The sequence below is a fragment of the Meleagris gallopavo genome, chromosome 1 (genome assembly GCF_905368555.1).
Source record: "Meleagris gallopavo chromosome 1, MGAL_WU_HG_1.1, whole genome shotgun sequence".
NCBI classification, from domain to species: Eukaryota; Metazoa; Chordata; class Aves; order Galliformes; family Phasianidae; genus Meleagris; species Meleagris gallopavo.
Window position 1 is genome coordinate 116,739,325 of NC_139404.1, and position 25,495 is coordinate 116,764,819.

At 40.3% G+C, this 25,495-nt stretch overlaps 1 protein-coding gene across 1 annotated transcript in view; it reads left to right on the forward strand.

Annotated features, from left to right (window-relative positions):
- LOC146545583 (uncharacterized) overlaps positions 1–22,095 on the forward strand; it is a 297,795-nt gene extending 275,700 nt beyond the window's left edge. The window contains exons 4-5 of the mRNA XM_085224200.1: positions 6,186–6,283; positions 21,278–22,095. Coding sequence (XP_085080326.1) covers positions 6,186–6,259 — 74 coding nt within the window. The 3' untranslated portion in view covers positions 6,260–6,283; positions 21,278–22,095. The remainder of the gene's footprint in view (positions 1–6,185; positions 6,284–21,277) is intronic.
- The last annotated feature ends 3,400 nt before the right edge of the window (positions 22,096–25,495 follow it).

Sequence of the window (25,495 nt, forward strand, 5' to 3'; positions counted from 1 at the left end):
CTTTTAGTTTAAACTGTTCCCCCTTGTTCTATTACTATCAGATTGTGTACAAAGTCAGTCTCCCTCCCGTTTATAAACTCTAAATGCTGGAAGGCCACGATGGGATCTCCCCTGAGCCTTCTCTTTTCAAGCTGAACAAGCCTAGCTCCCTCAGCCTTTCTTAAGAGAGGTGCTCCAGCTCTCTGAGCGTCTTTGTGGCCCTCCTCTGGACCTACTTCACATCGTTCGTGTGTTGAAGGCCCAACACAAGTGGTGTATCAACTGCACCACTCAGGTTGGTGTTATCAGCAAACTTGTTGAGGGTGCACTCAATCTCAGTATCCAGGACATAGATAAATAAGGATGTGATGTGGGACCATATCAAAGGCCTTGCAGAAGTCCATGTAGATGATGTCAGTCACTTTTCCTTTGTCCATTGATGCTGCTACTCCATCATAGAAAGGCACCAGATTGGTCAGGTATGATCTGCCCTTGATGAAGCCATGCTAGCTTTATTGGATCACCTCCCTTGACTTTCATGTACCTTAACATAGCTTCCATGAGGATCTACTCCATGATTTTCCCATGCACAGAGGTGAGGCTCACTGGCCTGTAGTTTCACAGGTTTTCCTTTCTTCCTTTCTTAAAAATGAGAGTGGTATTTCCCTTTTTCCAGTCACCAGGGACTTCAGTTGACATCCATGACTTTTTTAATACAATGGAGGGTGGCTTGGCAACTTCATACTTTCCTCTTCATTTTCTTTCAGTTCACTTAGTTCTGTTGCAAGCTATCATCTGTCCTTTTTAGCTAATTATTTCAACAAGAAATAGGAAACTGAAGACAGTAGAACATGAGCTTGCCATTTTCCTTAGTCATTGGCTTTCATGGTATTGTATATAGATATTTTCACAGCTTCTTGGTTTTTGTCCTTTTTTTAATAAAGAGTTCTGTAGAGTAGGTGAGCCTGATCACTGTGCTACCTAAAAGATGGATTCCGTTATCTTTTTTGGCCTTCTCTACATTGATGTTCATGTCTCTGTTGTATCTTGAGTGAGCTCACTGTAAATTTATTCAGCTAATGCCACTGCAAATGCTTGTCTAGACACTTGGCAAACGCTTGTGGTGTGTATTCAGATTCATCCGAGTAAAAGCTGTGAGCCCATGTGTCCCGGAACAAATGTTTCAAGCTATCATTTATATGATGATAGTTAATTTAAATTGACACAATTCTGAATTGTCATGGATGTATTAACCCCCAGCTGTGGGGCGCCCTTAAGGGAAAGGCCATGCCATTGCTGGACCTTTGTTTTCTGCAGCGTGCTCCTTAGGCAGTGGGGGGGGGGGGGGAATGAAGGGAGCGTTTAATGTCATTGAGAAGTGTGTACGTGTTACGTTTCTGAAAAGTACACATTTTAGTTGATGCAACAAGCCTACTGAAAGTTTGAAAGTTGCAGTAGACAGTTCCTAGAATGAAACTTTTTTTTTTTTTTTGTAGATGGAGCTTCCTAGTATGGCTGAATGATTGCTGCAGCCTTTCTGTTACTTACAGCACTTGTATTTGTCTCCAGTAGTACCGTAGAAAGGGATATGCTATTTGAAAAGATATTTTTACCACATTGCCTTAAATCTTATTGTATTTTTTCTGTGGTAATACAAAAGCGTAAAATTGATTTTGGGAACATGGATTTATTTATTTATTTATTTGTTTTTTTGTACTTATTTATTTATACTTTAAAAGATGTGCACTCTCCAGTCTTTTCATCTGTTTTGTTGATTTGTCCTACACCCATGGAAACACGTTTCTGAAAGCTCAATAGAAGCATATCACTAGAGTTGAATGCTTTCTATGGATATATCCACCATGTTTAATGTTAAGCTAGAGTATTAGTTTGTGTTGCATTTTTTCTCAATGGTGAGTTTGTCTACGTGACATAAAACACCAGAATAGGTGGTTTTATTTTATATTTGAGGGAATTAGTATGAGTTGTTCCACAAAGAGAGAAAGTTGTTAGGAAGAATGTTGTCTTTCTGAAACCTGGATAGTATTCCCTTGCTTCTGTCCAGGTTTTATTCATCTCTGATGTGACACAAAGTCGTAACAGCTGAGGTGGGGAATGGCACAGAAAGCCATTGAGGGCAGCATCTTTCTGGTGCCTTTCTTAATCTCCATCATGATGCTGATAGAGGGAAACCTCTTTTAGAATTGATTTACTCTTACTTGCATTTTGTTCTGACTACATTCTCCTGTATAAAAGCCAGAGATGAACTTAATCAAAGACACAAAGCTTACCTTGTAACAGAGCAGCTGTGTAATAGAGAGTGACTTTGTCTCAACCATTTCCTGACTGATCCTCTGGAGCCTTCTCAACAGCTCCTCATCTTCCTCCTACCAGAACTTCTCCCTGCTTACCCTTCTGATATTTTCTCTTATGTTATCTCAGGCTGCAGGTAGTGGGACTTTATTTTCACATCCTGTCACCTTCAGAAAGATTGGAGTTGCCTGGGTTACAGATCCTGTGCGTAGAAAGATGGTAATTACACAGAAACCCTGTAGGCTCCCAGGTAACTAGTGCGTACAGTGCGTACAAGGCTTTTGTTAACGTTTATGCCATTCTAACAAGCCTCACATATTCTGTTATATAATTTGCTTCTCTAGGTGAATGTGGGCTCCTCGATGCTAAAGTGTTCACCCTAACTACAGTTTTCTTAATGCATGTGTTTTAAAGACTGTGGGGTTTTATCTGTTGGTATAGCAGGCTCAGTGATTGCACTCCTGATTTTACTGGAGACTACAGTAAGAAATAGATATGTGTATGGGTTGAAGGAAGTGATTAAAGTAGAAAGGCAAAAAGTTTCTCCTCTGCTGCTGTGCTCCAGTAGCTGAAGTAGCTGAATAGCTGTAAGCGCATAATGCGATCATTTAACAAATTTCCTTGGCAACTGAGGCAGGCTGGCAGGGCACTGGCTTCGACTTGTGCATTTGACTTTGCAATTAGGCCAGAGGGATTTATTTTCAATTTGCAAAAGCCAGTCTAATTCATCAGCACAGGAGGCTATAGGGTGAACGTTCAGACGATTAAAACCGATCATTGTGATCTATTTTGGGCAGAAAAACAGTGCCATATTGTTAACTCTGATGGCAGTCACCAAGGGGAATTCCTGCAGTATGGACTGGAGCTTGTTAGAGGCCAGCACTGCCCAGAATTCTGTGATAGCAGCAACTCCCTCCAACCTCCACTGACACTGAGCCAGGATGGGGTATTTTGGTTGTATGGGTCAGGGTTCTGGGGGCCTGCCATGTCTTTATGTAGTGTGAGTGCAGCAGCTGGAGCTGAGTGGGCGCTGTAGATCCTACTGAATCCCCTTGTGCCTCAGCAGGACTTACTAGCGTGGGAGTGGTACCACATGGATGCACCCAGAAAGTTCAGGTCTGGATATGTGCCCAGGTTGGTAAGCCCACTAGGAAACTTTCTGCAGAGAGCTTATACTTAGTAGGATTACACCTTGTCAGAGCTTGTAGGAAATCCCATGACTGACTTAAGATGGCATGGGGATTTCTGGATGCTTCTGCCTTGGGCTTCTTGGTGCGCAAGGGAATACAAGGGCTGTGCAGACAGCAGCATAAAATCTGCTAATGTCTGGTGCAGCTCATTAGCCTGGGCCAGGTGCCAGCCCAGCTCCATCCAAGCTCTGCAAACAGCTTCTGCAAACAGCATGGTCCTGCTGGTGTGGCACTGTATATGAATGAACAAAGCCCATCAGACCCAGATCCATGCTGTTTGAGCCTGAGATTGCTTGGGTCACTCTATGTTGCTGTCAGAACAACTGTAGATTGAGTTATCTATCCCTGCATTATTTATTCATCACGTGGCACTGGACCAGAACAAAGCTAGTATAAAAACTACTACTCTCAGCAACAAACCTATGAAGTGTTGTGCTGGGAGGTAGTTGTGAGAGTAAATATATTCAAAAAATTTTAAGGTACCTTCAAGAGTATTTGTTTTCCTGAGATTTGGATTTTGTAGATGAAGATTAGGAAACCCTGGAGAAGATGTACAGTAGTAGTTTGAAGTGGAACCATGAACAGAGTGCCTGCCTTTTGGCTCCTAACAGGAGAAGGACACTCACTTGTAGGATCTAGCAAAGGGAGAAATTGTATATATCAGAGTATTTGTACCTAAATAGCTTGAAATTTGTTGCTGAGGAACAACAAGAATTTATTGAGGAAAATATGGCAAGAAAAAATTAAGCCTTTGAATCAACAGAACAAGGACAGTTTAATTCAATAACATGTTCCCCAGCTTTTCCCAGATACTGTAAAAGACTACAATTGCCATTAAAAAACAACAAAAAAAAAACATCCAATCTCATAGATTGACATAATGGGGGAAAACATTTTTTTTCTAGATGGTGGTTAAGGCTTTCCATTTTGACTGAATATTATTTAATCATGTAAAGGATATCAACTAAGAACTATGTCAATTATTTAATTAAATCTACAGCAGTTTCTATTTTTCAACATATGTGGGAAAAGGTAGGGTCGGATAAATTCCCTCAGTTGAAGAATTTTCAAGTTCCAGATGGACTGCACTTTAATTAAGTTCATTTTCTCCCTTTTCTCTGCTGAGGTCACACTCCATTACAATTTCAAATCAATCTTCAGTATGACGTTTCAGAAAAGAGAGCTCTGTGTGACTGTTAAATGATTTTTCAGGAAGCTGAAATCCTTCAAAACTTCTAAGTCTATATGTTGTGGTGGCAAAGGGGAGTGTTGGGAAGGCAAAATGAAGATTATGAATGTGAAATGTGTGTTCCATCTGAAGGCTGGTGCACAGAGCAGGCTTTTAATGGAACTACTTCTGTTTCTGCTCTTTGCCAGCTGTAGTGTGACACTAGGGATCTGCTCAGTAAAATGATAATACTTGCATAACAAACTGTTTGTCCCTGGCTGGTTGACAAACTGAGAGCAGTGGTATTGCTTTTGAGCAAGAGCCCAGAATCCCCTTGTTGCCATCCTCTCATGCTGAAATAATTGTTAACCACTGAAAGACAGCATCTATTTCACAGGTTAAAGAGAAAAGAAGTTTTGAAAGTATGAGAGGGCCCAGGTCCTGGTTCTCCTCCGATCTGACTTCTTGAGTGTGGATAAATTTTCATGGTGATTCTGCACTGTTCAGGGAAAAGGTTGAAGGAAGGCTCTTGTCGCTAGTGGAAGCCAATGCCACTCCTTTCCCCATCAGATCAATGGAAACGTGCACAGTAGCATGCCAGTGGGTAAAATTTGCCAGTTGTTATGCATGTAGTGGCAATAATTTATGTTTCCTTTCCTATCAGCCCAGGTTTCAAGAGAACGGTACTGGCTAAATAGGGCCTGATTATTTAGGAAAGCTGTATTGGAAAGGCAGGTGAGATCCATGGGCATCTATACCTTATTTTAAAGTTGTAAATTCATTTTTACTTGAGAAGGTCAGAATTAAGACATGAAGGATGGCAGCAGACTAATAACACCTAAACTAGCAAGTTGTCTGTGAGTTTGACACATCAGAGAAACTGTGCCACAGCATGTCACGTGTAATGTCAGACAATTATTCAAACAAGCTTGATCCTTAAAGTTTGTATTTGTTTTTCTCTGTGTTTTGGTTTAGTTATTTTCCTTTCTTCCCTTGCCAGTACCACATGTAGGATATCTTCAGTCTTCATGGGTTTTGTGAAAGCTTATACTAGGTCTTCAAGTGATCTAATTTATTGAGATTATTACATGTACAGTTACTGAGATCTTAGGGGTAATGCTGCTGCAAATTTATTTTTGTTTTCTTTTGGTTCTTAAGATTATTTCTGCTAGTGCTACTACTAGCAGTGTTACCTCTAGAACACAGGAAGAGGAAGCTTTGAGTGGAGGTGTAGTTGTCTTCCTTGTTGAGAGAGAGTATGGAAGTGCTGCAGTGCAGAGATACTTGAGCTGGCATTAAACTAGTTTCTTTGGATACTGGAAGCATGTTGGCTACAGCAGAGTGGAGTCCAGTATGTTCTGATTTTCTTTGCCAAAAAGCTTAGCAACCTGGGCAGCAACGAACTAATAACAGTAAACAGCAGTGTCTGGATGGAATTTTATGGGGGAGTTTGTTGTTCTGAAATTTTTCATGTTCCCCACACTGCTACCTCTCTTGCTCCCATACTCTTTTATCTCTCTTTTCTAACTTCAAAGGAAAAAATGAAGCAAACAAGGACAACAGGATGCAGAAGCTGTGTGCAATACATCATCCAGGAGCAGATGCTTGACTGCAGCTATTTCTCACACGAAAGGTCTGTGTAACAATTCCTGTTTTAGGCAAAGCCAAATCCTTACACAGAAAAAAGTTAGGAATAGAATTTAATAAGAATATAGGGCAGATTGTGATGGTCAGGTGCAAGTCTTAAGCATGCTGGCCAGCAATATGTTTATACTCAGTTGTCCCCTACTGTCCTCTTCCTCTTCATTTACCATGCTTTTCTCCTCCCATCTGTTTTGAGCACCTCTCTTTCCCCACTCTTGTATTCTTTTGAGTCAGAACTCACTCTTGATTTTTCCCCACTGGTCCTATTTTTGCTACCCCTCTACCCAAATCTTGTGCTTCTGATAGAGTTGTTGAGTACGTTTCACCAATTATGGTTTCCAGTCCCTGTTGACTTAGATAGGATAAATTCCTCAAAATATGTCCAGTTTTCCCCTCCATTATCAGTGAGATCTAGCCAATTTCACTTCACTGTCCATTAGCCATCTGTGAAATTTGGTCCTTCTTCACAGCATTATTCTTAATTCTCGTCAGCTTCTCCCTCTTTTTTTCTGCAATATGTGGAAATTTCTCATGGTTTTTTAAGTTAGGTAAACCTTGAGCCATGCTCTAATAGTTGGCCAACTTACCATCACAAACTGGAAGGGAGAAGGACTAATGACGCCACTGCACAAATGGTGTCATTCAGATGGCCACTGAGGAAATGTTGTGGGAGAAATGAGAAAACCCACAGAGCTTTTTTGAATAGGAAGACATGGCAGGTTGATTTGTAGACAGAAAGAACGATCTGCAGAAATGTGAACAAGAACAGGGAAGAGTCCATATACTAGAAGAGAGAGTGGGTCATGGAGCTCATCAGTTTCTTTGAAGAACGATGATAAGAAGCAGAGATGGAAAATGAAGTGGCAGGAGAGGAGAGAATCATGGAACCATAGAATCATTAAAGTTGGAAAAGATAACTAAGATCATCTAGTCCAACTACCAACCCATCACCACCATGTCCACTAACTCATGTCCCTCAGAGCCACATCTACGCATTTCTTGAACACTTCCAGGGATGGCAGTGAGTCCAGCACCTCCATGGGCAGCCTGTTCCAATGCTTTACCACTCTTTCTGAGAATAAATTTTTCCTAATATCCAACCTGAGCCTCTCCTAATGCAACTTGAGACCATTCCCTCTTGTCCTATCGCTGTTACCCAGGAGAAAAGGCCAACACCCACCTCACCACAGCCTCCTTTCAGGTGTAAGTAAAAGCAGGGATAAATTTGGCACGAATAGATTGGATACCAAAGATGTTTCTGATCCAGAGTATGGTGAGAGTCTGAAATGTGCTCCCCAAAAGTATTTTTGGCCAAAGCTGCAATAACAGATAGTGAGGTTTTAAAGGTAGCTTGGTTGAGGAGATGAGGATGAACGTGGATACTCGCAGTCTCTGCAAGGTCTGTCTCCTGTGTTCAACTTGTGATCTGCCTGCAATTGGTACCTAATTATTGTGCCAAAACATCCAAATTCAGCAATAAGTTGTTTATCTTTCCTTCCTAAATAAATGGCAAATATAGAGCAGAACTTTTGTTTCAAACTGTTGTTTGTTTTCTGTGTCTTCAAAATATTTTTACTTAAAAAATTAAAAAAAAACCAAGGGACTGAAGTGTAGAAGGAAATAATTTCTGTTTCCTGAAATTTTGAAGTTTCAACCTCTTTTTTGCTGTTTAATGCTGGCAAGAAGAAACAGTAAGAGAAAACAGATTTTCTCCCGTTCTACTCCTTTTTTATTTCCTCTAAAAAACACCAACAGAAAATCTGATAGACTGCTGTAGTTTCCTGAGGTATTAGCTCAAGTGTTTATTCCCACAGAAAGGAGGCTTGACTGATGTTTTCTTTAACTAAACATGTGTCTTAGGCATAATATTAAAAAAGGTGACTGGACAAAAATGACTTGTAGGCTAGCATACAATACCTAAGCAACTTAAAGCAACCTGCCTTAAAACAGAAAACTTCAACCTGAATGACATGGAAGATATTTGCATTTAGACCCAACCCAAGCTGGGCATATGGAGAAGAATGAAGTCCTGAAAAACACAAAGCATTTAAAAAATGTTAATAGTATTTAAAAAACCCTCCTAAATACAACTGAATAAATATTTCTTTTTCCTTCGTGTAAAAAAAATGCATGAAAGAAGTTGTCTCGTTCCACTCAGTGGATTGTGAGAAAGGTGAATCTTTGGAATCTCACTGAATAGAGCATTCCTTGCTCTCCAGGGGTCACTGGGGCAATGGAGTCAGACCATGACTCAGAGGAACAATACAAGACAATTTATTGAGCTTTCTTACTACAGCTAATCAACTACTTTGAGACAAAAATAAGCAATTTTCTAACAACAATTAATACCATCATGGGTAATGGTATTTGGCATAGGTGTCATTTTCTTATCAACTACTTTAAAGCAAATTTAGGCAACAGCTAGTAAAGAAAAATGAGTAAACGAAGATTGAGAGGAAGGAGATTGAGAGAGAGAGAGGGAGAGAGAAGAAGATTTAGAGGTAGATGTATTTCACCACTCCTGGATCCAATTTTGTCTTGAGTCTGGGGTTTTGGTCTCTGAGTGGTGAGTTGACAAAGGTAAACATATGTGTTCACTGTTACATAGTCTAGTTGTTCCAAGCCTGCCCTTGGGAATTGCACTCCACTTGTATCTAGAAGATTCAGGAGTTTTTCATGAGGGTCTCTGGTGGTTGTGCACCCCCTCTTCCCTTTTCCCGATATTTATGAGCTGTAAGGAGCCATGAGAGGAAGTGAAGATAAACCATCCATCCGCTCTGCTTCCAGTGTGAGCATGCACAGATATTATGACTTCCACCTTGAGTAGTTAAAGCTCCATTCTTTCATTCTCAGGCAGTTGATAAGGCTAGTTGTTTAAGCCAGTAAGTTCCTTGTAAGGCTCAGACAGAAGTATAAAAAGGGAAATGCAGAAATTTAAAATTTGTGTCTTTAAGAGTTTGACCAAAATTTTCAAGATCAGATTTAGATCTTTGGCATTTGAAAGCCAAGCTCTTTCTGGAATTCCTTTCTGAAGAAAAGTTTAGATGTAGATATAAAATGAGGATAAAATATGACATTAATTTGCACTGGAGTGGCAAATATTCTACAGGAGTTTCAGGTCACTAATCTATCTTCTAACTGAGGGAACTACATTAATAGCTTATGGGATTTACAGGGCACACATCAATTTAATAGTTTACCCTAAGCTTGGGGAAAATAGGAATGGGCAAGAAGATGGACGATATATGATATCTCTATGCATTAAAATCAATAGCTTCTATTTAACCTTTGTCTCTTTCTCCAAAATGGAAACAAACATATTTGCCTACCTTATGCTAATGCAAAGAAAATCATTTTAATTAATAAGCTTTACTTGTGTTTCTGGTATAAAGTGGGGTAGGGATTGTTTTTTTTAAGTGTGGTGTCAGTATAAACAAAGAATATCTGCAGTGAAGTAGCAGAAGATCCTTATAATGTCACTGTTTCAACTGCAGTATGTTTTAAGCAGCTCTTGTCATTGGAGTCCTGCCTGTGCACTGTAATTAGTCACTGCGTTTTTAAACTGTAGTATTTCCCTGTGTTCTGAAGCAAGGAGATAATCCCTTTTTTGCTCCTTACTTTTGGAGATATGAGATACCTTTGAAAATGGAGAAAGAAGTACACTGTGCAGTTTGCAGCTCATTCGTGAAAAGCTTCAGAACTAGAGCTGGGCAATAATACCATTCTTAATAGTTGAAACAGTATCTCTACAGGAAAGAGTCATGCTAGTACAGTACCTATAAATCAGTTTTGGTGCTGTGCATCATCAGATATGCAACCTCTTTTAATGTGATAATTCCCATAATTTGGGTACTGACCTTGTTCTGTGTTGTACAGATTTGTAATCTGTGTTTTTTTCAATGATCCCCACAGGTGGGATATTTCTAATGTGAAATCATGCTGTGAGACACCTCTGAGTGTGCTGGGAAGACGGGATTATAAATATTCATTGCTTTTGCAACCTTGGGCTATGAATGTTTCAGATTTTAGAAACTAAACAAAACTGGATCTAGTTAGAGGGAAAAAAACACCAGCAACTACAACAGCAAAAAACCTCTGGTAAATTCAGGTGATGAATAAAGCAGAAAGGGTGAGAAAATGAGAGTTTTTCTGCTAGGTTGATTCTGAACTAATGTGCCAATTGCATAAGCTCATATAAGAAATTTGTAACAAAAACAAGACAGGCTGGATTTCCCCTCTCTTAAAAATGAAATAACTGTTCTGTAGCTTTGTTTCATCACTGAAGAAAACAGTGTTGCAAACTGTCATCACCTCACATGTCCGAGGAACAAGTGTGGGTGCCACCAGGCTCTCCTTATCCCCAACACATGGTGGGACCTTAATTGCTGACAACACCTGTGGTGCAGCCAAAATGTCATGCACACAGAGGGGAAAAGCCTGTCTTCAATCATGTACCATGCCACTATAAGTTCCTTTCAATGGCATACCTGACAAGTGAGAGGTGAAGGGCAGTAGAAGATCACTTCATTCTTTTCTGGCTTAACTTGTCTAGGTACAAAAGAAGGACTCATTACCACTCAGCCTCTACATGTACTCTGCGATGAGATGTAGCAAGGCTCAGTACTCAATCTTTCTTCCTGTGATCAAGTGGAAACATGTCTTTTACTGTTGTTGCTTCTTAAAGAGAATCTTTGCAGATAGATGATCTCCATGGAAAGTATAATCTTTTATTCCTTCCTCTGGGCGCTGACGGATCTCTGGGTTTATGCAATTTAAGTTTTAAGTGGACATGCAGGATTGCCAGGCTGCTACAGGGTCTGGAGGAGTACTGGTCTGTGCCCAAAATTCCTAATCCTGCCTGACTCAGAACATAACAGTTTTCCCACTGCATTCATCCCCATGTTCATCTTTATAGTGCAAAAATAACCCAGAGTTCAACTAGATTGATGATTTATTATGCAATATGAATTCAGTGGGGAAAACAGGGATAGCCACATCCAGGAGGGACCATTGCATCAAATGCACCGTCAGTAAATTCGCAGATGACACCAAGTTGGCTGGAAGGGTGGATCTGCCTGGGGGTAGCGAGGCCATACAGAGGGATCTGGACAGGCTGGATGGCTGGGCTGAAGCCAACAGAATGAGGTTTAACAAGACCAAATGCCGGGTCCTGCACTTCAGCCACAACAACCCCAGGCGATGCTACAGGCTTGGGGCGATTTGGCTGGAGGACTGCGTAGAGGAAATGGACCTGGGGGTATTGATTGATGCTTGGCTGAACATGAGCGGACAGTGTGCCCGGGTGGCCAAGAAGGCCAATGGCATCCTGGCTTGTATTAGAAACAGTGTTGCCAGCAGGAGCAGAGAGGTGATTGTTCCCCTGTACTCAGCTCTGGTGAGGCCACACCTCGAGTACTGTGTCCAGTTTTGGGCCCCTCACTGCAAGAAAGACATTGAGGCCCTGGAACGTGTTCAAAGGAGGGCAACAAAGCTGGTGAGGGGTCTGGAACACAGGCCGTATGAGGAGAGGCTGCAGGAGCTGGGAATGTTCAGCCTGGAGAAGAGGAGGCTCAGGGGAGACCTCATTGCTCTCTATAACTTCCTGAAGGGAGGTTGTAGTGAGTGGGGGGTCGGCCTCTTCTCTCGTGTCGTTAGTGATAGGACCAGAGGGAATGGTTTCAAGCTACGGCAGGGGAGATTCAAGCTGGACATGAGGAAGTATTACTTTTCAGAAAGGGTGGTCAGGCACTGGAATGGACTGCCCAGGGAGGTGGTGGAGTCGCCGACCCTGGGGGTGTTCAAGGAAAGACTGGATGTTGTGTTGAGGGACATGGTTTAGTGGGAGCTATTGGTAATAGGTGAACGGTTGGACTGGATGATCTTTTAGGTCTTTTCCGACCTTGGTGATTCTATGATTCTATGATTAGGAGGGGATTTTCAGGGTCTGTTGTGGTGGAACATGGTAGCACCAGAAATTAAGATGAATTCAAAATGTAGAACCACCTCCTCACAAACTGTTGCTAGTAAGTTTTTTTCTCAATATACGAGATTCTGATGTTGCTGGGAAAAACCTAGAGGAAAATTTTCTGGCAGAACAGATGAAAATGTGATAATTCTTCATGACCTGTTTTTTTTAAGATTATGGAATTTGCATGAATCACTGTGCATTTCATAATGATAGGAGCATGAAAATGCCTAGATAGATACAGCTGGGACAGCCAAGTCAGAAGGTGAGTCTAGGATACCTCCCTCCATCTCTTTCTTTCTATTTCTTTTTGAGAAGAAGAATTTTACTGAAGTCTTCTGGAGAGCATTGTAATGTCACCTGAACTTCAAGATCCATTAGTGTTACAAGGATTTAACTCCCCACCATGTTCCCAGGGGGGCTCCACTTGAGATGGGATACTGGGGGTCATCAGTGAGAGACATAGAGGGCACTTACAGGATGCAGAGCATTTCCCCTCTTATTTATGCCACAACACCAATTTTCTGTTTTTTCCCCAGTGTCCCAGCAGAGCTGCATTGGAAAACCAAACACTAAAATGCTGGAGATTTTTAAAATTATCCTTTTAACAAACATTATTATTATGAACAAAGAGGTGAGGGGGAAGAGGGAAACGTTTTAAGCTACTTTCTCTGCTGGAGAGGCAATGATGCCAGACCATCACCCTTTTCATGTGAGAGACACAAAGCACTGCAGCGTCTGTATAAGATACTTACCTTGGTGCTTGTGGCTCTTTAACAGAGATAAGTACACCATCTTTCAAAAAATATATTGTATACTCATAGTACAAAGCTAGCAGAGAAGTGGTTACACCCATAAAAAACTCCCCTAAGATCCTGTCCCCCACCTAAGCTTACATGGTGACTCATATGCATTTACATTCCTCACACTTCACATGGCATCTGCTGCTACACATTTGTTGCGGGATCTGTCTGTGAACAGCTGGTGACAACCCACTTCCTCTTGCTTTCTTTGGTAGAGATTTTTTCAGTTGTTATTGTTTTGATGTGAAACCCAGTGTTGGAAAAACAAGCCCATTTACCCTGATTAGAACCAGCCTTTTAAGTACTTGCCAATTAACAAACCATTTGTTATTCTCCTAAGGATCCCAGGAAATACTTTCTTTTTCTCTGATTTCACTTTCTCTCCTCTCACTTTATTATTTTTTTCCCAAATATGATACCACACATACATAACAAAATCAAGCTTTTTTTTTTTTTTTAATGGAAAATGGTATTATTATTTCTCTTTTTCTCCTTTTGTCCTGTGTAGCTGGAGACAAAGGAATCCTTTGCTTTCTTTCAAGATAATCTTAATTAACCTGGTGAGATAACCATGCCATCTTCCCAAGCATATAGAATCTATGCCACTAATGTTGAGTATTATTGATGTGCCCTCTGGAAAGACAAACCCCATAATATCCTGAGTTCAGCAGGGACAGAGGTTTTTGTTGCTTTTTCTTTTCTGCCTTCATAATATGGTATGATGCTGCCGCCTCATCACATACTCACATTTGAAACAATGATACAAAACAACAACAACAAAAAAGTGATATATTTTAGTTACTTGGTGTCAATTCTACTATCAGGTCCTACAAAATTAATTTAACACGCTTGTGTTTTTAGCAAAATTAGGAACACTTTAATTTACACTAGCCAAGCACATCCACCAAAACAGAAATTTGCCTTTAGGGTTTTGATCTCAACTCTGTCAAATCATAGACTATATTTTATACTTTGCAAAGAAATATGTACTAAAAACTGAGCTTAATTTAGTTACCACTTCCTTGCCAGGTATCAGTATTATTACTTAAATATTTTGAGGAATTGCTAAACTTTCAAGTATGACTGAATCATAGAATCACACAGAATAGCCAGGGTTGGAAGGGACCTCAAGGATCATGAATCTCCAACCCCCTGCCACATGCAGGGCCACCAACCTCTCCATTTCATACTAGACCAGGATGCCCAGGGCCCCATCCAATCTGGCCTTGAACACCTCCAGGAACAGGGCATCCACAACCTCTCTGGGCAGCCTGCTCCAGCACCTCTCATAATAAAGGACTTCCCCCTGACATTCATCCTAAATCTCCCTCCCTCAACTTAAAATCATTTCCCCTTGTCCTGCTGTTATCAACCTTTTCAAAGAGTTGACTCCCCTCCTGTCTGTAGGCTCCCTTTAGGTACTGAAAGGCTGCAATGAGGTCACCCTGCAGCCTTCTTTTCTCCAGGCTGAACAAGCCCAGCTGCCTCAGCCTGTCTTCATAGGGGAGGTGCTCCAGTCCCCTGATCATCTCCATGGCTCTCCTCTGGACCCCCTCCAACAGCTCCCTGTCTTTTTTGTACTGGGGGCTCCACACTTGGACGCAGCTCCAGATGGGGCCTCACAAGAGCAGAGTAGAGAGGGACAATCACCTCCCTGTCCCTGCTGGCCACCCTTCTTTTGATGGAGCCCAGGATACCATTTGCTTCCGAGCCGCAAGGGCACACTGCTGGCTCATGCTAAGTTTTTCATCCATCAAGACCCCCAGGTCCCTCTCCACAGGGCTGCTCTCAAGGACCGCTCCTTCCAGTCTGTATGGATGCCTGGGATTCCTCCAGCCCTGGCTTGTCCCATTCCTCTGGACTGGCTTGTTTCCATTTTTGAAAAGACAATTAGTTGTCTCAAACAAGTCCGAAAGTAGCTGCTTCAGAAGCTGTATATAGTCATATGAGACGTACATGCAGTAAAGCTAAGATCTCCTCCACTTTAAAATGTTTCATATATTTATTACTAATTTGATGTCTGGAACTTTCTGTAGGAAATTTCTCAGGGTTCTTCCTACCCCTTCTTACAATTCAATTTGAAATTACAATTTATGTTAATTAGACAGTACTGTGCCATTTAGCCCCATGAGTGATTCCTGTTCTCATCTTCACCTATAGTTACTTCACCTGTCCCTTAACATATAGGTATTCTTATGGTACATTGCTTTTCAGCTGTTCTGAATCTCTCCAAGTTAGTATCTTTGGCAGCTGTTGCATATAGAGGTGAGTTTTACCTTATAAATGCCAGAGAGCATCTGACTGCAGAGGATGACATCTTTTTGGAGGGTCACATTTGCTTTGTACCATTTCTAGATGTGTTGTTTGATCCTCTCTAATAAACAGCTCCTCAGGCCTTGAATATAAATACTGATTAATCACAAATTTGTTGCCAAACCTGTTTTTTTTTTTTTAATTTGTTTGTTTCCTGTGGTGAGAGTGTATTTCAATCACTCTGCTGCTCATGGGAAATTGAAAACAGGATTTGTTTTGAGTTCTCATTTACTTTCCCAAGATGGATCAGTTGAAACCTGTTATAACACTAATGTACTTAAAGATGTATTATGTATACTTCGTTAAAATGCTGAGGGAAAATGCTTTACTTTTGCAGTTGGTTTGGCCTGATGCCAGGATTTTCCGTGAAGCTGCACAAAGAAGCCAGAAGGGAATTATTCACTTATTTATATGCATCCAGCATTACTGTACTCATTTGCTGTGAACCTGTGCCCTTTTTAAAGTATATTGGAAAAGACAATGGGGGGTTACAAATGGGCTAAAGGTACACACTTTCTGTAGTGCTAATCGAGCTGATGTGAAACATTTGGATGAGTCTGCTCCCCGGGTCTGATGTCAAAACAAAATACTTCTGCATCACAGAAAGAAATAAAAGGTTTTTCATTGCCTGAATTGCAAGTCCTAGTATAAGCAGAGATGCCTAAACCCTAGATATTCAATTTTTTGCATTGAACCATAAAGGTTACTTACATGTAACGATGATATAGTTCTTACTGTATTACCTGTAATTTTCACTTGAGAATACCTCAGGTCTGTGGTTCTCTGCATAATGTCTCAATCCCTGGGGCAGTATTGGTAACAATTTATACCGTGGCAACCTATTTTATGGCTGATCTATGAATAGCAGTGCCATTTGTCACATAGTTGAGAGTTCTGCCTGTTCAACATAGCTGATGACAAATTTTAAGTTGAGATAGTTTTATCCTTCAGTTCATAGTCTGACTCTTTCTACTGCTGTATATTTTGGTGCTGGCTTACCCTTTTGTGCCCTTTCCAGTCTCCAGGAAAAGACTGATCTGCAGATAATTGGATATTCCACACCCATGTTTCAATTATCATATTTGAAGAATCTGGTGCTTCACTTAATGTTCCTCAAGTAGTTTTCTTGATTATTTACTATTGAAGAGCTGGGGTAAACTTGTTTGCTTCTCCTTTCCTCTCTGCCTGAATTTGATTTCAGAAAGCAATCTCAGATAAAAGAGAGAGATTTCAGAGTCCTAATCGTATGCTGCTGTTGTTGGCTTTGTTGCTGCAAGTGGCAATGTAGTGCATAGTTTACCCTACGCTGTATGAAATGCCAAGAGCAGAATACATTATTTTTATTGTGATGTGATTTTTTTTTGGTGAGTGTTTTCCAGAACAGACATACATGATGGTTGTATTCATCATGAATTTATCTACAGTATTTAATTACAAGAGTTCTGCATATATATAAATAATGTATTAGAGGATTTTGTGGTGATAGAACAGCTCAGGGTACATATGACAATATCTCGCTTCTTTCTCTCTCCTGTCAATTACCCTAGAGTCATACCATTTTCTTAAGTTTTGGATCAATAAAATAAAATTCAAAGCAGAAGCCAGCATCTGCTGAAACACTAACTTCATTGCATGACTTTAAGAAGTGAATATATTCTTCATCACCCCTTTCTCCTAACTAGGTTGTTCTTCTGTTTTTGTTTTTATATAGGGATTTTCCGGTTCCTTCAATATGGCTTTATTTAAAGAATTTTTAGGTCTTTATCTTCTGTCAGAATGTATGATATTTCCCCTTATGTAGTGATGAGGAAGAATTGTTTGTTTCATCTGTAGAATTTGCAGATTTAAGTTATATATGAAGAAGAAATTCTTTACTCAGAGGGTCACGATGCACTGACACAGACAGCCCAGAGAACCTGTGAATGCCTCGTGCCTAGAGATGTTCAAGGATGGGTTGAAAAGGGAGGCAAACTGATCTATTTGGAGCTGTCCCTGCCCAGATCTCTTCCAACCTAAGCCATTCTATGATTATAAAATGATAGAATAGCTCGGGTTGGAAGGGACCTGAAGGATTATCAAGTTCAAACTCCCTCACTGCAGGCAGATTTGTCAGCTGCTAGATAAATACTAGATCGTGTTGCCCAGGGCCCCATCCAGGCCTTGAACACCTGCAGGATCATATGAGCATGCAAAAATAACAATCTGATTCTTCACTCCTAATTTTACTATTTATTCCATGTCATCTGCCTCCTAACAGATCCAGTGGCCCCTAAGCTGCAGCTTGTCACAAGCAAGAGACAAACACTTGGAGAACTTTTCCTGTTTGATCTTTACAATCAGCTTTACTTCCCCCAAAGACTTCCAGTTATCTCATTAAACAATGATTTAGAATGCTTATAGTGGTACAGGTGCCTTAATTGGTTAATTTATGCTATTGCCAGCCCAGATAAGAGTTTATTTCCCTGAAACCTCCTTAAATAATCATAGCTTCTTCTAAACTATGGTGGTGATTCTTAGCAGGCTGATGCTTGAGCATAACATTTAGACCTCTTTGCTAGCATCTCTCATCATATTCTGATGCATGTTCAGCTATACACACATACTCAGCATTTGTTTCTACTTTTGAATTTCTAACCTATTGGGTTTTCGTTATAACTCTTTCATTTTACAAAACTGACCACATGCTTTTAAAGCCAATTTACCAGAAAAAAAATCCTAATAATATTACTTTTTTTAGTAACACTCTGAAGCAATTTAACACTTTATAGATGCAAACAAATTTATCATGTGGTTTATCATATGCACATTTATTTGTGGATGCTGCCTTGTGTGTGACATTGTTTTCATTATTGACTTACATGGATGGAAATAATAGGTGGATTATTTACTGAATTGTCTTTTGCATCAACCAAAGTAGCTAATTAAATATGTAACAACTGTCACTGATGCAAGCTGGGTTTTAAAACCAAAGTGATAGAAGGAACAAATGCTGGCCTAAACTCAGTAATCCTTATTCTCAACGTAGCCAAAAAATAGGATGTCTAATCTTATAAATCATCAGAGATGATCAGAAGTAAAGGAAATCAAAAAACAACAACAATTTCCATGGAAGCTAGTTTTCCAGGGTCATACAAATCCTTGAGTGAGCTGCCAGGGCTATGATTTTTCCAAACCTTCTTGATCAATGTCATGAGCCGGAATTTCTGCCTTAGCCCCTAGATAGAAGTTTTCAAAGCACCTATAGAAGAGCCAAGGACAGTTATCATGGTCTTGACTTCATTTCCACTTTAGCTTGCTTCATCTTTCTCCTTTCTTTCCCTTTGCTGACATGATATTGAGAAGTGCCTTCTCCCTTCATTTTGCTGTATTTATTGGGCATTTTGCAGTCCAGATCTGCTGTAGAAGACAGTGTTATTTCTAGTTCGTAGATGTAATATTCTACTTGCCAAAGGCTGCAGTTTGTAAACAGTAAGTGACTTAACGTGTATCTTTTGAATTGCAGATTAGCGCCCAATATGCAACAATTCTGATTTTCTGTTCATTTGAATGCATTTGCTTGCCTTTTCAGAAGAAAAAATCATTTCATAAAAAGTAAGCCATTTCTGCCAGCCATTACGTACAATATCTATTTTGCCTTGTCTCGCTGATGTGGCTCAACTGTATGACCTGATGGCTCCCTGAAACATGCTAAATGCTTGGCAGGCATATACTTCTAAAGTGATAAAGCAGAGGAATGTGATTGGACTGGAAATCCCCTATTCACTCCAAGAAGAGAGTGGTATCTTCAGGTGACACATTCCAGCAAAGTATCTTTTTATACACATGAACTGACAGAGAAAATTTGTATGTGGCTTAGTCACCATTTAGCTGAATCACCAATCTCTTAAAAAAGCAGTGTGGTTGAGATGAGGGTGTTTATCTTCCCCTGTAAAAATCAGATTAAATGCAGTACTACAGATATTCTGCAGAGGTAGTTTTCAGTAGAGGCAAGAGCCTTTTTCTCCTTTTGGATAATGGTTAATATTTTATATTACTCAGGTAGCATTTCTGATAGACTGTGTGCCAATTGCTGCTGTGCAATAGAAGGAAATAATGTCATTTCCAAATGTACCATCTTCAGGGACACTGTTTCTGAAATGATCACAAAATGATGTATTTTTTCCTTCCAGGCGTGAGTGAGCTACATAAAACTAGTTCCTCTTCACAAAAAGTGTTGTATCTGCAAGTGAATATCTGCATTTAGGACATGTGCATTGGTGGGAAAACTACCTAAGATGGTGGCTAAGGCCCCAGAAGGGCTGTCCTTCCCTCAAAGATAGCGGCTGGAGCATCCCAACTCTTGAGCACAAGGCAATTCGTGGAGAACACATTTTGCAATTCTGATTCTCAAGAAATTCAGCTGGGGTCTACTCCCATTTTCCAAAAGGTCCACTGAGATGTGAATTCTATATTTCTGTGGATATATATGGTAGTACTGGAATTTTGATTCCTTATATACACTATGTATCTTTATTGTCTTCCACAAAAAATGAGTCAAGACAGAGGGTAGAAGTAAACAGATGAACAAGCCTGGCTTACTTTATGGCCTATCCAAGGCTTCATCTCATTTTCATATTGCAGCAATTGCCAAAGTCTGAGTGAATTTCAGTGGGTTCAGCATATTCACCATGAATATCAGAACTGCTGGGTTCTTTTGTCTCCTCGTGGATTGCATTTGACAATGTAAAAAAAAACAACAACAAACAACAAATCAACAGATGTTCTTCTTGCCTCTTACATTTCTTCTCCCATTTTTTACCTATTTACAAATATGTAATGCAGACTGAACATTTAGCGTCAGATGAGACGCTGCTTGGATCTCTCTCCTTTAGCCACTGTTTTCATGACAAGTATTCTACTACTGCTCATCTCCAAGGCTATTTTTTCTCTTTATCCATCTGCTTTTTCTACTATCAGGAGTAGCTCTCAAGATGTCAGGAACTTGCTTTGTGGTACCACACACTTGAATTGCTGACCTTGCAGTGACATTACTTGTGAGATTTGCAGATCAGTTTTATGCAGTCATTAAATTGATTGCTGTGAAAGTTTCTGAACATTTGAGTCTTCACCAAAAGCAACCTCAAGCCTATTACTCATTAACTGCATTTGCTTTATAGCACCTATAGCTAGCAAGCAACACTGAAGGTATACTGGGAATTTGAGTTCATTCCTCTTGCAAAAGACAGTGGAACAACTTTATACTGCTGCATAGGGCCTACCCCTTCATATACTCTATTGGAACTGAAATAAACACAGAATGTGCAATGCACTTTCCACATAAGAATGGGACGTCCTTTAGCATTAGAACAAGGATTCCAACTTGCCACAAAAGGTCTTCTATATTTAGAAAAGACACTTCCTTGAAAAAGATACCTGAGGCTTTTTTGAAGAAGTCTGTCTTGGAAAATAGTGGAGAGTGTGCAGGAGATATGGGGAGCCTTTTTTTTTTTTTTTTTTTTTGGGCTTGCTGTTAAGCTGATTCTATCTTAAGGCACCCATTAGAAGTAGATAGGACAGATGAATGAGCATGCTGCTAAAACACCTGAAGGGAGAATATTAGTGAGATAGCTCAGCAGGAGCATGGATGAGAAAGAGAGACCAGGTCATAGTGACAGGGGTGGTAATGCTATTCTGTTTCCTGAACAAAAAGTAAAGCTTATGTGTCAAGATCTGCATGGTTTTAAACACTTCGTATGGAAGGCTTTTTTTTCTTTCAACTATGTTTTAACGGCTCTATTAGCACTTGCTAAATTTTGAATATTGTTCATTTACAATATTTGCAACCCACCCCCACGACTCTTCTATAGCTAGTCTAATACATGCTGTGTGTGTATAATTGCCCATTATTCCATTGAAATTACAGGCAGTCACATCATGTGCATTATTTTAAATGTATTGTCATCACACGTGCCATAAATTATCAGCTTTGGAGCTACTAGCTGCATGCTTCAGCAACAGCAGGATTACTGGATGAATACGATGTGGAATACGACATAAATATTCATGCAGAGACTGTACTCATGTTCATGAAGCGTTTTCAGACTTGAGGACTCCATCAGTTGCCAACATTTCTCAAAGATGGGAACTACACAGATAACTCCCTGGACAATTAATTATTCATTCATTTTGCATAATCTTCAGGCTTAGTTTCATCCATTGTTTAAAATGCATGCAGAGAAAGCCTTTTGTTTGAAGGAAGTGAATAGCAGATGAGAAGCTTCCTGGAAGACTGCATGCTTTCTACTTACACTGAATTGTGTGGGTTAAAAAAGGTTTGTATCAGCAATGGGTGACAGCCACCACAGCAGAATTGTCAGCTCTCTGCTCTTTGTGGTTGTTGTCCAAAGTTGGCTTTGGTTGAAATATGAGAAATAAAATGTAAATAGATTTTTAAAAGAATGAAATTTCAATAATCTGTCATTTACCTTCTTGTAATGTGAAGTTGGAATGGTACTACTGTCCCCAAGTCCACACATGAAGGAAGCTGCAAGGCTTGGCACACTGACTGACATGAAGCAAGAGTCCCCTCGTGCAGTCACTAACTGTAGAGAACCTACACTGTTCTCAATTCAGGGTCAGCCCTACCGAAGTGTCTGACTGCCATGTGTTTCAAGGAATTACACCTAATGCAGCACAGTAGTCATGATCTAATCTTACTTCTCTTTTGGCCCATAATAGCTAACAAGGATATAGTAGACCATGATCATGTACATGTCAATAAAGTACTTCAAATAACTAATACTATGCTCAGATTGTCTATCTGAAGATGCGTCTGTTAGGAGAGTGTCCGTGTTTTGAGACTGAAATGGCAATGCACTCTGGAGCAAAACTGTATGTAATTCATAGTCCTTTCTTTCCTGTGCAAAAAGTTATGAAAAGACAAAAAGAAAAGTTTCTAGTAGCTATGATTTCCTTTTCAAATGGGGCTCTAGAAAGTACAAGAGGCAGAAATAAGGCTGTTCAGAATCTTCTAAATGGTTTCATTTTTTCTGAGTCTGCCTAAATGCCCATGTGACAGATCATCTGCTAGCTACCTCGCTGACAGGAAGGTTTGATAGTAGGCTAGGATTTTGAAAGGTCTGCTAGATACTATACACAGAAATAGATCTAGATCACCATTGTATCTGCATTCTGTAAATCAGGGCTTAAGTATGTGTAAAGCAGAGCACCATTCTAGATGCCTAACTTTGGTATAATTTTAGTCAAGAGTGAGCTTGCAAGCAGAATTGGTCTGACTGATCAACTCAGGCAGCTAATAGGAAGGAAAAACAGAATTTGGTGAATTGTGCAATTTAGTTTCAAAAATGGGGATGTCCTGAGCTCACTTGCAATTTCTTCCTACGGTGGAAGGCAATTGCAGCTGGTCTACCTGCACATTCATTAGTACAGAAATCACTGCCCAGAGGTGGAAGATTTTTCCCCAGTGTTGCTACAGGCAAGATCCAGAAGTGAGAAATGCTCTCTGTCTTCTCAAGAAGAGACTGTTTTTATCTGTCCCTTGAAGGTGATCAGCATTTTCAGCTGGTTCAGTAGTCCATTTGTGCCAGAGCAGTGCAACAGGAACAAAGCATGACTGAGAGCTACATGCGATACAGTGCTGTTTAGAGCTTACTTTTTGATCTTCCTTGACAGCTATTTTCAAAGGCACACAGAATGGACATTGCTATTTTACCTGTCAATTCAACCTTATTTACACAATCAAGGAAACATTTAAATGTGCTGAGACTGTGGATTGCAGCTTTCTTTACAGTTCCTTTTTTTTTAAAAAAAAAAAAAAAAAACTCTGCTAAAATTGTTCCAGTAACTAATTGATTTTCATAGAATGTGGCATTTTCTTTCATCCACACAAGAAAGTGGGTTTCTGAGATAGAGCAGATTTCCTGATTTGCTTTATCTGTGCAGTGGGCAGAAAACGGTAATGAGGAGAACGTGATTTCAAGCCAAATCTCAGCAGACAACAGTTCTTAGTTGTAGTGGCATCTATGTTAGCATGAGTAGCATGAGTCCACCCCATGACTTTACCTCATTCTTATAGAGATGACTAGGAGTTTACCACTTTCAGCAAGCCTTAGTGACTGCTGGACTAACTTCTGTGGAAGCTGTATGTTGTTCCCACCCAACACACATGGAAGATGCCATATTCACACCTTGTCTTGAGATGAAGCAGCATGTCTGCATGAAGCTTTCCTTCACCTAATAGTGAAAATCATAGATACTATTGTTTACTTTTATGAAAATCCTGTGAATGCTCTTCAGATCACAGCAGTGATTAACCTCACTACAGGCGGGATACTGGATGAATGGTCTTATCCAGTACTGCAGTGGCCAATATTCCCAGCATCAAAAGAGAAATCAGATTGCTATTAACTTTTCTAGTACTTCTAGCAGTATCAGGAGTCTCCAGGGACAGGGCATCAACCACGTCTCTGGGCAGCCTATTCCAATGTCTCACCACCCTCACTGTAAAAGGCTTTCTCCTTGTATCCAACCTAAATCTCCCCTCTTTTAGTTGGAAACCATTTCCTCTTGTCCTATCACCACAGACCCTGATAAAGAGTCATTCCCCTTCTTTCTCATAGTCCCCCTTGAAAGGCTGCTATCAGGTCTCCTCTGAGTCTTCTCATCTCCGGGCCGAACAGCCCCAGCTCCCTCAGCCTGTCTTCATAGCAGAGGTATTCCATCCCTTGGAAAATTTTTGTGGCCCTTCAAAATCCATCTGTGGATATGTTCTGGTGGCAAAGAATAACATGCCGCTGATTTTCTGAATTTGCAGTTGTTACTGGTAAATCCATTGTCAGCTTCCTCCTGGCTGAGAATGGTGGTTTTCGTGATTTCATTATTGAGGTGATTTATCTTTGCATGTTTTCCTTCAGTGTTTTGGGAGCAGATCCAAATCCACACATTCTTATATAGCAAAGCCAGACATTTCACTGCACTTACAACAAGAGAGCAAGGGAGCACGTGCTCCAAAATATGGACTACTTGTTTCTTCTAGTTGTCATTTACTGGACAGACCACTTTTGGTTAAGGTGAGTGATCCATAGATCTATCTGTTGCAACAATCCTAAAATGCCCAAGGCATCAGATGCTGCAGCTGCCTCCCTGATCCTAGTTTATCTCCTTGTCCCAAGGTGAGCAAAGGAGCGGCTGGGGAACCTCTGCACTGTGTGAGGATGCCTTCATCCAGGAAGGATACCTTTAAGTGGGATGTACTTTCAGACTAGGAATATTCCTGTTTTGTTGACCAGGTCAGATTGGCTGGAAAAGGCCCTGGCTTGAATGTGCAGTGGTAGCAAAGCAGGTAATCAAAGACAGGGAGACTCCTTGGAGAACCAGGGCTGGCAAGTAAAGGGGTTGTAACCCCCTGTTAATGAGGCTACCAATGCTGTAAATAACAAAGGGAAAAAGAGACTCAGAGCAGCAGGAAACCAGAGGACAAACATTTTATACCTTTCCTGTAATCTTGGTATATAGCTTTGATTCCCATACAGAAACCAAAGGGGGAAAGAAATGGCACCAGAGTGGCAGAAAATCTAATTCACCCTCTCTTTTCCTCTTTTCTAATGTACTCTCCAATACAGATATGGCAAAGGAACAGCAGCAGGAAAGAATACAGATGATGACTGAAAGGAAAAGGGACTGCACTAAATGCTGCCCCACTCAGTGCCTCCCTACTATGAGAAGTAATGTGACTCAATGTGCATGATGATGTGCATCCCACCTATTTTAATCTCAGGATTTCAAGATTTAGGTTGAATTCTTTGATTTCATGGAAATCCTGGGGTAAATTGAAGGCACAGCCTATATATAGGGAACAGAAACAGGAAGGGACTAATCAGAGATGAATTTCTTTCAAAGATTGTTCTACCCAAATATCACAGAGAAATGCCTTAACAAAGGAGGACTGCTATCAAAAGAAAGCTAAATTGAGATCATAAAAGAAATGTCTTAATATAAGATCAGTAGAAACATGATTATTCCCAAATTTGCTATAGAAACAAGGGAAAGAACCTCAGATGAGACATAGGAAAAAAAATGTGCCTAGTTATCCCTGAGAGAATGATAACTGCAGTTACGTCAG